Source organism: Thermobia domestica, chromosome 2, assembly GCF_964235325.1.
Source record: "Thermobia domestica chromosome 2, izTheDome1.hap1.1, whole genome shotgun sequence".
NCBI lineage: Eukaryota > Metazoa > Arthropoda > Insecta > Zygentoma > Lepismatidae > Thermobia > Thermobia domestica.
In genome coordinates this window covers 192,283,713-192,296,868 of record NC_137455.1, presented here as the reverse complement: position 1 = coordinate 192,296,868, position 13,156 = coordinate 192,283,713, and the positions used below count along the sequence as shown (strand labels likewise).

The 13,156-nt window shown below is 33.6% G+C and overlaps 1 protein-coding gene across 3 annotated transcripts in view; it reads left to right on the top strand.

Annotated features, from left to right (window-relative positions):
- The window catches only part of LOC145678332 (uncharacterized), a 73,866-nt gene that overhangs the window by 18,956 nt on the left and 41,754 nt on the right, over window positions 1–13,156 (top strand). For all 3 annotated transcript variants that reach the window (XM_081748356.1, XM_081748355.1, XM_081748357.1), the window contains exons 5-6: window positions 859–1,721; window positions 9,405–9,487. In XM_081748356.1, the coding sequence (XP_081604482.1) occupies window positions 859–1,721; window positions 9,405–9,487 (946 nt within the window). The remainder of the gene's footprint in view (window positions 1–858; window positions 1,722–9,404; window positions 9,488–13,156) is intronic.

The window sequence follows — 13,156 nt, the reverse complement described above, 5'->3', positions numbered from 1 at the left end:
GTGCAAATACTTGAAAATATAATTCAATTCTTATTGATTGAGGCTGGATGATTCTTCTACTACTTTCGTAGCTAAATTGACTTGTTATTTTTCAAATCAAGTGTGCGTAATAATATGGGAATAGACAGTTTTCACTGTAATATTAGTATATGAAATAGGCCAGATGAATGTTTACTATATGTTGATATCTTTAGTGTTCCTTTAAAACAAAAATACGATATTAAGTGAATGCCGTGGCGCCGAAAATATGGGTCAAAAGGGTGTGTGTTCCCAAGGAACTTATCTGTAGAGCTTGTCACCAAGGAACTTGGTACACTCATGGGCGGTGCAGCACCCAGGCTTTTAAGCCTTATTGGCCCGTCATACATAGGCAGGCGTATGCGTGTACACACACGTAGATAAACTAGTCGTAATTTTAATGTTAGTATTCTCAATTGAATTGAGAAAATTCAACTCTGGTAGATGAATGTGTGGTAATTCACCGATATTTTGGGATCATTGCTGGCTATCCATCAACAGTCCAATTTGTAGTAAAGCAACAAAAACTTTCTTGATCATTGCATTATCCGAATAGACCAAGTTGCTCCTTGAAAAAATGAAAGGAACGTTTTACATAACGTTACAAATCACGTTAGTTCTACATGAAATCTTACTTCCAGTCTCTAGGACGACAAAAACTTCATGTCAACATACGTGAATTTGACTTTTTTTTAAAAATGCATTTCATTGTTAAATCTAAAGTAATTTATGTTACAATAAAGATATTTAGGTGTTACATAACGAATAACTATTTCGTCTTCATATGTTTGTCTAAGTTGTAATCAAGATTTTTTTTCTTCCTGTCTCCCTCTCTGTTAGAAAGAAGTCAATTATATACCTTCTAGGAGTGGTAATCAAACAAAAGTTGCTGAAATGTCGCAGAAATGTACTGAGTCTAATGTGAATTCTTGCATGGCAATAGACGACAGTTCATTACGAATTGAAAGTGTAGAAGATTTGGGGAGATATATGGGCACATTTTCAGTTAAAGAGCGCATCAAGAAATGGTGTGAGGAAATAAACAGTAAATTGAGATTTCACGGTTTGGGAACTCTTAAAAGAATGGAAGAAGGCAAAGAGACCATACCCAATGACAAAAGGAGGTCTTGTGAAGGCAACACAATTTGCTCTAATGGAAAACAAGAAGTTCACATAGCTAATTCGTCCCTTCGAGGAGATGGTGATCACATTCGAGATGACAAAAATTGTAACATTGTGACTCCTACTAAGCATATGGGCGTAGGAGATCAGAAAGAACTTGCGAGAATACAGCTAGGGTTAGAAATAGAGAAGCGATTATGTAGTGGCAATCTTTTTGGCTCACGCAAGTGTGAATCCGATGGAATTATCTCTAGTGATACAGATTTAATTTCTCCTACAAGCACGCCTAATCGTGATAGTGGCGTAGAAAACTCGAAAGAGTCCAGACGTAGTAAATCCATTTTTTCTGATTTTCAAGAAGAATCACCGAGAAAGTGTTATGATAAAAGTGTTGAAAATGAAGCTGGATTAGTCAGTTACGAAGTACACAACACTGCTCGTATAGCTTCAACTACTGGATCTATTTCTTCGGATTACAACACGGCACGTACGACTATTAGCATTTCTGAAGAATATAGATACACTGACGAAGAAGAGGGCATTACTTTGATTGAGAGAAGATATCTTACCAGTCCCAATGGGTAAGTCATACATAGTTACATTTTCTTTATCTGTTGCTTATGTTATTGATTTGGTTTAACTTCATTTTCTTTCACTTAAATTGTATGCTTTGATTGCACGAGCTTTCTCATATTGAAATTGTAGATTTACTAACGATTATATGGTACCTCTTACAGCACTAGGATATGTATGAATTAAAAAATAAATAAACAGGGGAAAAAAGAAAGGAAGACAAGTTGACGATATGGTTAACTGTCGACTGTCGAAAATTGGGAAATAAAGAAGAGATGAATTTAGTGGTTGAAGTGGGACTAAACAGTACTTATCAGTATTTCATTAGCTTGACAATTTGACTAAGTGAATTTCTTATTCGTCTAGTCGCGAATGAATCCGGAGTTCGTCATTTTCTATTTAGATGAGTTTATATTATTGTATTAGACACAGATGCACCACGTATTTTTATGCTTTTCTTCGTAGTTAGGTGTTTAATATTTCTTTGTCCTTATTGTTGTAACGAAATATAAATTATGACTATCGAAAGCCGTAGAATTTTCACATATCACTACTAAATTTAATGGTTGAGATCACGTTAACGTCAGGATAAAATATTTTTGCATACATGTCTCTGATATTAGCTTTAATGTGTCCTGAACCGTTTAAACAATTTCTGGAAACTAACGAACACTTATACCCCACTGCCCAATTTCATTTTTCTGAGGATTTTATTTTTTAATTAATTTGATAATCGTTCCTTTTCCTTATTAAATGATTACAGACCCTGGGATTTTCGTGGATCTGGTTCATTGTACAGAAAATTATTCCGGTGTTTGTTATTCGTAAAGAACAAGAATTTGAGTTAATGTAATTATTTCGAGATGTTTTTACAAGAAGATTGAATACAGTGGCTGTCCTAGTTCCGCCAATGCAATCTCGACAAAATATCTTCATTCCCAGTTACTGTAAAATAGTTTCTCGATAATTGAAAAATGAACAATTTTTAATTGAAAAATGAACAATTTTGTTCACAATACTTCTGAATTTCTGTGATGGATAAGAGCAACGGAAGAGACTTAGTGATTTGACATTGAGGAATAAATTAATAATCCTCTTAGGTGACAGTAATATGAATTCCAAATTGATACAGTGTATTCTAGTCTGCGATTTAGGTGTAGATCTTTGATAAGATGTAGAGAAATACATCTATTATTGGGTTTCATGGGCCTAGAAAGTCAGAGAGAGCCAGGAAAACGATATTTGGTCAGGAAAATTTACCAAATATACAGTATATCTTACGAATACAGAAACAGAAATTAGGCTACAGCAGCCTTTTAGCAGGCAGAAAATGCATATTTAAAGAATAATAATACTTGAATTACCAGATAAATTGAGATGTGCTGATCTGTAGCTCAGTAGTGTCTCTGACTGTCAGTCAAGCGAACCTGTTTAATCCCAATGGATGTTTTTACCTACACCGTAGCTCCTGGAAGTTATCTCAGCCTCAGAAAATGAGCACCGGGCACAAGCATGGGCCCAAACCGGCCGAAATAAATGAATAAGTAAATAAAATCTAAATAAAGAAACAATTAGGAAGGGCGTGGCGAAGATACAAGGAACACTTAAAGATTAATGGTAACAGAAAGAAAAAGTAGAGATATGGAAAAGAGAAAATTAGGAACTTAGGGGTGTTCCGGATTCCGGAATCCTTCGAAAAATGAAATGAAATCTTTGAGTTTTACGTCCCATGATTATGCCGGTTAGGCTAAAGGAGACGGTGATAATGGGTAATGCATGAAATGGTGGAATGAAGAAAGTGGGAGGAAACGGGAGAACCCCGAGGAAACTCACGCACACGGTGTTTGTGAATCACAAAATTCAACTGGCGGGGCTGGGATCGAACCCGGGACCCCAAGCACCAGAGGTGAACGCTCTACCACTGAGCCACCGCGGCCCCCTAGAACTCTTCGAAATGAAAGTCTTCATTCCGGAATCGGAATTGAAAATTTACCTATTCTGGAATTTAGTAAGGTCGTGATTCCGGAATCTGGAAAGTTCGGCCCGAAATTGTAGAATATAAAACTTCGGTTCGGCATAGTGTTGTAAAATTTCCGGAAATATTGAACCGCCTGGGGAAAAATCATTTTGGAAAATTAAGAAGCAAGTTTTATTTTTATATCATTTCTCTCAATATACACTACCGTTAATGAACTTCAAAATTTAGTATTCCCTACTTCAAATTAGACAGCTATGATAAATGTAATGCACATCGTCAATAATAATGGAAGTGAATGAATAATGAATGTATCCGGAATAAATAATTTCGGTAAATATTTAAACATACTAACATATATTCGTACGCGTAGCTCAGTATGTACAAAATATCAGTTACCTGTTTAAATAAGTAAAAGTGATTTTCTTCTGTATCCGCTAAAACTATGTGTCTGCGTGCTCTTGGAACATCCATTAATATCACCGATGAGACTGACGTTATCCACAACTAATTTGGAAGAATATTCAAAATGTTCTTAGCAACCGCTTTTATTGTTGAAAAATTATTAAACAATTAGGATATTCCTAAATTTATAATAATTCTGTTTTTTCACTATTGTTACAGAAATTCTCTAATAAATTTTAACAAATAAACTTTTAAATCTTCAAAATTTATAACGTAAAATCTTTAACAATCAACCATTCAAAAAACTTGAAATACATGGTCTTAAATTTTAAATTCTTGAGTTTTTGAGTAATAAATCGATTAGGATATGAATGATTGTTGAATTTTAATCGTTTAGATTAGAATTTTTAAAAATTCATTTCAAATAAGAGTAACTGATGTACGAAATAAATATGAGAGTACATATTTTTATTGAGTACCAGGTCGTATGTTTGCTAGTTCTGAAGACGTACATCTAAGGTGCAGGCTAAATTACATGTGTGAGAAAAAAGAAAGAAAAAAACTGCCATACATTTAATTGGTATAAAGAAATTCAAAACAAAACAAAAGTTTTATGGTTGTAGATTCATCAATCGTTCTGAGTTACGCCTTTTGGCGTAAATTTCATGGTTTCAGTTAGCATAATGTGAGATTTATTTTGAACACAAAAATTTGTAAATCAAGCTGTAAACACGTTATTAAGTTGCGTTTAGGTTGATGAGAGTTCAAGGATTTTTGACAGTGATGCAAGATATACAAAACCTATTCTGAATCCCATAGTATCGATTAAAGAAAAAAAGATTTTTATAACGTTAAAAAAAAGTTAACAATGCCTGTGTTGTAGGTGATACCTGAAATGGTGGGGGTACCTACACAGTTATGGCCAATCGTCTAACTACTATCTGTGCGGTTTACTATTACTTGCAGCTACAAAACCAGCGTATATGCTTCAGAAGCATAAGCCTACGAACAGGAATACGACGTCATAATTTTATCTCAGCGGTAACGTAGTTTTCTACAGTGAAACGTTAGCAGTAAATCTACATTAATGGTTATCAGATCGAGTACACTGATGACGTCTATTGAGAGTTGCTAGATACTTGACGGATAAGTTGTGCAGTGCATCTCATGAAGTTCAGCGCTGTGATGATCTACATTGATGTTTTCATCTCGCCTAAGAAGGCCATAATGTATCACTCTCACTGTGAACTACCATACCAACACCACCACTTCCTGTGGGTGGTTTAGGAAACCGTTATAGACGTTGATCATGATCTAGTCATTATCCTTACCGTTTACGATTGTCATAGTAGATTCCATTTTTTATCTGAAGTGACACTCCGATGCAGAAAACTTTTCCGGCGATTCTTATTGGCTATAGCACCCTTGAGTCCAATTTTTCATCTTATCGATTGTACGGAGTCACCGAAGGACAGTGATATGGTGTATGTCTAACTCAACTGTAATAAAAGAACACTTTTCAGAGGGTCTGCTTCTACGGTACTCCTGACGAGCACATTTAGTTAATTTGGTCGGTGTCCACGAGGCTCATTTTGCAATATTGTGTCACCGGACGTAAGTTTGAAAACCAAATAGTAGTTCATTCTCTGTTCCTGAGCCAAATGAGTTGAAGTTTTTTGTGATTTGCTGTGCAAAATATCTCAGTTTGAAGTTGTAAAAAAAGAAAAAAAAATATTCGCAATTGTGTGTTCTGCGTGTTGCACTTTCATTCGACTCTATGCAATAACGCACTGCCTCCTGGCTGTCTGCACGTGTACAGTTTGTGAGTTAGATGCGTGATCTTAGTTCTTGTGTTGTGTTGCTGAAGTGAGTTTCCCACAAGACGTCAAATTAGATATTTCATTCGTCCTAACATAATATAAAGGAATTATAGTTTCTTAGTGCAGAACGTATAGCACATTTTTGCGTTAATACCGATTCCGTTCACTTTCTCAATATTTTGCCAGAGGTCAGAATTGTAGAGTGTTGAATTACAAAGTTAATCAAACCTATTCATTGTTACCTGAATAATGTATGAGGAGCTTCCTCGTGATTTAATAGCGTTCTCGCCTAGTACCCCTATGTGAAAGGCCAGGGTTCTATTCCCTATGAAAGCTGATGTGGTTCGGATCCCAAGCTAAGCTATAGATTTACGTCTCATGTAGACTTAGTGCTGAAATGGACGTTAAATTCCAATCCAACTAAGCAATCATGATATGGTGTCTGTGGTAATAAGGTACATTAAATTTCAAACAAAGAAACAAGCCTATCATTGTACAGAAGAGGAAAACAAATGTTTATAGTTCCTTTAAATATTAAAAAATTGGAGCATTATTTAAAAAATAATGTTCATAATCAACATCAAGAACGTACATTGCATCACGATTTAGACTTCCATAAATGTTGTTCTAAGCTATGTGAGTAAATTTATGGTAGAAATTGTGAAATGTATTAATACATTGCAAAGAAAGCAGACATGAAACAATAATAAGGGGTAGAAGAAAGAATTCCTGATAATATTATAACTTCTCTGCATTACTTAGTTCTTAAAAGGCGCAAAGATAAAATAAACACTAAAAGAAAAATCTGACAGACTAAACATTTCAAATTCCTGTCTTTAAGAAAAAAAGAGCAGAGTTCTCTACTTCCAGTTACGTTACATTAATACTTTATTGTTTTATTAGCACCCTTTCAGCATTACTTTAATATAGTAATTATTATTAGTTTCTTATGCTTAATGTACTAACATAAAATTTAAAATTTGTTTATGTTTACCGTATTTTAATAATTACAATAAAATCATGCTTGACAGTGAGTTTATTCTTGTGAGACAGAGGACATAAGCAAAGCTGCTAGTTAGAACTTTTTTTTTTGTAAATAGATCAGTATTTAGTTTACATATAGATATCTCAAGATTGAAACTGATTCCTATGAAGTGCAACAAACAAATTATACCCCAATTCATTACATTCCACATTTCCATATTTATATATTCACATCAAACCAGTTACTGTACACCATGGTAAATTCTGTGCCAGAATCAGATGTTAATGGAACTTGTTTACAGTTAAATAATTAATTTGGCTCGGTGTATAGTGAAATCCCAGTATACAGTATATTTAATTCTAGTATTTAAATGAAATGTTTTAAACGGTGGCTTCTTCATATTCATTACATCATATTATTTATATTTCATCCAGAATCCCCTTGCAAGAGGAACAACACAAATACCAATATATATTCTTTCCGCATACCAGCCATATGTAATTGTTAGGCCACTAACCAAACTACGACTATCCTACTCAGAATTGTCTTAAGCATGTCCGTGACCAAGAGGTTTCAATACGACTCTGAATTAATTTAAATTTGGAGAAATTTGTATATGGGAAGTACTTAGAACGGTAGAACACTTTAAATATGAGCATTACATGGATAATGCATCAAGCCACGCCACTTAAACATCCCTCCGTTTTCACCACCAAATAAAGGAAAAAAGAAATTCACGTTATTCCAGTGAAGAGCTCTGATGCCAGTCCAATGGAATTTGTCTTTGGGGTCCTACGAGATTGGAATGAATGATAGTAGGAACGTGTAATATATTTTTTCCTCAGACAGTGTTAGTGAAAGGAACATTATGTTGGATAAGTGGAGCCACCATACAATCTGTATATAGGCATAGAAAGTGGAAGCAATGACGCGATAAGTTCGAAAATGATTTACAGTAAGAAAAAGAAAATTTTGGCTGGCTTCGCACGATAGTAAGTCTTTCTTCCTCAACTATCGGCTATAGTTTGGAACTTTTCACATGCTTACTACAAAAATCAACAAAACAGTGTGTAGTGAGGTAAGAGTAAGCAGACGACACCTCTAAAAAGCAGAATGAGAAGTTTTTACTTAATAGTTGGTACTCGCATTGAATGAAGATTACCCTAATAGACGAATGCAGTATTGTGAATGGTTCCTAAACGTAGTAAATACAGGAGGATGAGTATTGTGCGAGTAAAGTGTGGTCAGATCTGTCACAATTTAAGTTAAATTAAACAACGATCCGATATAATTGTGTATATAAATTGAACACCAATCCGATATAATTGTGTATATTGGGCTCCACAAAACCTACTTGATGTAGTCAATTTACCGAGGCGTAGTGTCTATGGTGTAAGTTGTTATAAATAGATTGATTGTACCTTTCATTTGAAGGTGCTATTACTGGCCAGACGTACGTAGAGATTGTTTCACACGTCCATTTTAGTTTCCATTGGTACATTGTTCGGGAATGATTAATTTTACGTGCAACAAGATGGCGCTTTATCGTATTACCATTAATGCATGCGTATATACCTGAATGCATTTCGCCAGACCTATAGATAGAACGATCGATGAGGATGTGATTGGGCTTCTTCTACTTTTTTTGATTTAACATCTGTCGACTTTTACCTGTAGGGGGCCCTCGAAGATGTAGTGTACCATAGAAATCAACTTCGGGAACAAATTGAAATAGTATGCGCAGCAGCCCCAACGGTAAATTGGATTAACACGTCATTCGAACAGTAGTTTGCTTTACTCAAAAGTGTCTGAAGACTGATTGTCACCAATTTGAGCATTTTATGTAGTTGCAAAACACAACTGGAACTTGTGTTAATCTTTTCATGCTTGTGTGTATTTGGTACATTTTTTAGTTTATTTTTACGTTCTTTTCTTTTCTGAAATATGTATATCATATATAATAAGTGCAGATATGTTAAATATTATTCTTTTTTTGCTTTTTGTTGTGATAGTTACTTTGGCAATGCGTGTGTACACTAAATACTTTTTTTTTCTTGTCTGAAGTGCTTTCTTAAATTATGATATTTCAGGTTTGCCAAATTTGGGGCCGCGGTGGCTCAGTGGTAGAGCGTTCACCTCTGGTGTATGGGGTCCCTGGTTCGATCCCAACTCTTGCCAAGTAAACTTTGTGGTGGACAAACACCGTGTGCGTGGGTTTTCTCGGGGTTCTCCCGTTTCCTTCCACCATTTTATTCACTGTCTCCTTTAGTCTAACCAGCATAAACGTGGGACGTAAAACAAAGATTTCATTTCATTTCATTCTTGCCAAATTTTGAGTATTGTGTTTCCTGTCTACTTTCTGTTGACATTTAACTCTGTCAACTGTTGAATTCTGTTGACGTTTATTATTATTATTATTATTATTATTATTATTATTATTATTATTATTATTATTATTATTATTATTGTTATATTACATGTTATCTAAGAGATCGTATTATCTTAGTGTTTCAGGTTTACTGTCTGCTTCCGGAAGAAAGAGTTTTCCCATAGAAGAGGATCCAAATACATATGTAGTTTATAGCACAGGTTCGTATATCTCATTTTCTTATGATGTAGAAAATGTGTAATTCAGAGTAGTATAGAGTATAACTTAACAGGATGTCATAATCATCCTAATATTATGAAATAATTATGCACTTACAGTTTTCTAAATCACAATGCAGACTTGTACAGATATCATTTTCTTCCAAAATGTTCACAACAACTGCGGAGGGACATAAGTTAAGGGGGATCCTTATAAGTTGTTTGAACTTTAATTGATGTTTTTATATTGATCAGAGCCGGATTACCTGGATAAGGAAGGAAAATCAAATGTAAGTTCATTTGAAACATACATATAGAAATTTAAAACTTATGATTTCAGAAGGGAAGTATTGAAAGTCTTATAGCTAGCGGAAACTGCTAGAAGGACGAAGAGTACATAGTTGTACAGGAGACCAACCATACTTTTTAATGCAACACTATGACCTATATTTGCCAGTTTTTGTTTATGATGTCTTAATGATTGATCTGGATTGGATTAATGTTAAGGCAAAAGATCTTCTTCGTTTCTTCTTCTTTCATTTGAAATTAAAACTGTATTCTAGAATTTAATATACCATATACTACGAGTTACTAAGTTAGCTAATATAAAATATACTATACAGTATATATGAGGAATTATGAGGCTTTTAAATACATGTGTACCATGTTTAAAATACAGCAGTCCAAAAGGCTAAAGAAAATAAAGGGATTCCTCAGTTACATGGATTTAAAAAAGAAATGTTTTAATTGGGAATCATGTTTATTTATTTATTTATTTATTTTATCTGAAGAGGACTTAATATGGTGTAGAATATATGAATGAAGTAGAAAATTAATCTTTGAAGTACTTTAACGTTGTCATTTAATGTAACTTCTCATTTACGTGGGGAAAGAGAAATTATCATATAATAAACCTCACCTTTTTGTCCAGCCTATCATGGATACCAAAATATGATATTTATTTATTTATTTATTTCGTCTCATATATACCAGTGATTTCTTTTTAAAACTTAATTATTTTTTTTCTGAATGATTATTTCAATGACTATAGACAATATAACTTAGTTTCTTATACCCAAAAGTGTTATACTCTTATGTTTAAGTTGCTCCTTGATCATTTATCATTCATCTTAAATATTATTGCACACGTGTCAGGCGTAATGTCTTCGAAAAAAGGATCAGCGTTGGATAGCAATAATTATTAATCTTCGGTCCTCTTAGACGCTGGGTAAGGAATAAGATGTCGGGAGCCAGCGACATACAAGTTGAAATCGTTCAATGTAATAACGCCTGTAATACAAAGTTACGTTCATCTGAAATTAAACGCAGTTTCTAGACATGTGTATTCTTTATGTCCAGACTTCTTTCCAATACACAAATATAAGCATATAAAAGCATTTATTTTATAAGATTGATGCGCCTGCAAATAATAAGAAAAGTCGGAAGGACATGTAATGGAGATACAGAACAACATTCAATTCATTGGAACATTGATACATACACATACGACGATATATTGTCTATTTATATTTGTGAGGAAAAATGCGATAATATATATGGGTATCAGCCTCCCTATATTTCAATCATACGTATATGATATATTTCTAATGCACGTAGATAAAATGTACTGTCGAACATACCTAGATGTGTTGAATGATCATAGGCAAGCAATTGTCTACTATCCAGGTACTTCAATACTTTCCCGATAATACTCTATTTACTTAGTGCAGACTTTTGATTGAAACTGTACATGCGTTTATTATACTTCTCGTACAAGCATGCGTTTATTATACAACATACTATACTTCGACCTACTATACCTATTTCGACATACTATACTTTCAGCTTGATAGTGTTAAGTTGTTTCGAACTTGTTAAAAGTTGCTAAATATTATGTAACTATTAATACAGAAGTCATTTCTAACATCATGACAGTCTAGAAAAATCCGCAGAAGCGGAGCTTTAGCTTCTCATCATATTGTACTTGTATATTATATCAACTAATTACTTAGATTCTCTGCTTGAACAACAAATCGTGAAGTCAACAGCGTTTGATAACTAATTTAAATTAAAATAGTTTCCTACAAATACTTCTAATCTATTAACTTTATCTTTTTCACAGAGTACAATATATCGAATAATTTGATTCGTTTCTGCTCTTAGTTAACATTATATAAAAAGAAAAAGAAAAATTAAATCAAACTAGGTCCAATTTAGAACGTAAAATGGAAACAACTAGATCCCGATCTACAAACACCAAATATACTACTGAAATTCTCCTCCGATTAGTAATATGTAACTAATATTGGTTTGCTAGTCCGCCATTTTAGTACACCTGCAACGTAAGCTTACTTAACTAGTATGAGTGCGCACTGTATCGTGAAATAATTAGGGATGCAAAAAAGTCGACTTTTTTAAATTGATGTTTTTTTTCACATAAAAAGCCGGCTTTTTGAAAAAAAAACGAGAATTTTGGAAATTTTGACTTTTTTTCATTTTCATGATTTTTCTATTTAAATAGCTTTCTTATGGTATACTCTATAGTTAGATAAGATTTCCATGATCTAAATGCCATATTTCGCTCTGGAATTCACCACCAAGATGGATGGAGCATGTTTTACGAATTAAAGCAAACATAAAGAATGTAGTATTTGAGGACAATTTTAGAGGTTATTTAACTTTATTTTAACTTTTGAGTTATCAACATTTTTTTCTTCTCTGAATCATTTCAGTTTGTCATCCTTTTTTCATTTCTAAGAGCTTAGTAATCTAGCTTCTAGCCCAAAAGTTAAATTTATATTTTTCTATATGTCCGTCAAAGCGTACGTTTTTCAATATATTCGTCAAACCGTACTTCCGCATTTCTGTTGTACTGTAGCTGTACAATGATTTAGGAATAATTTTCCGGATACAACCTTGAATATTATTTTATACAGATAATGAGTAGCGAATTCAGAAAAGTACTTTGGGAGGGGTTTCTCTGATTGTTTCGTTTTTTAAAAATCCTTAATTTTTATTTTGGAGGAGCTTGAAGTTTATAAGTACAGGCATAACTAATATTTCGTTTCGTTTATATATTTAGCAATAATCTTCCGGATACAACCTTGAAGATCATTTTACACGAGAATCAGTGGCGGATTGAGAGAAGTATTTTGGGAAGGGTTTTTCTTTCTAATATTTAGTTTTTTTAAAAAGCCCTAATTTTCATTTGAGGGAAGCTTAAAGTTTGTGAGTAAAGGCATAACTAATAGATATTTCGTCCACTCAGTCATGTTTGTTGTGTAGTTGTATTTGGCTTAACTTAAATATATTTCGTAGTGTTTTGGTGGGGTGAGGGTGAGGGAGGAGTTCCGTAAAGATATGAAGGGTGTGAGGTAAGAACATGGTAACCAACAATGCTGAGTTATGCAGCACCAGATAGAGAGCAACGCATACCGCTTCGTTTAATCCTTCATGTATAGTCTTACGTGAAAAGTCATCTTTCCGACTTTGAAAATGAATTGTGCACCAGGAAACCTCTAACTTCTTAAAATAGTAAAATTGTGGGTTACCATGTTCTTGCTCATACCCTTCATATGTTGAATTCCTCTTGTTAAAATTTCATATAAATGTAAGTATTTCTCGTATGTTTTATTTTAATTTTATTTTGTTTCAAAAAGAAGGTATGGAATA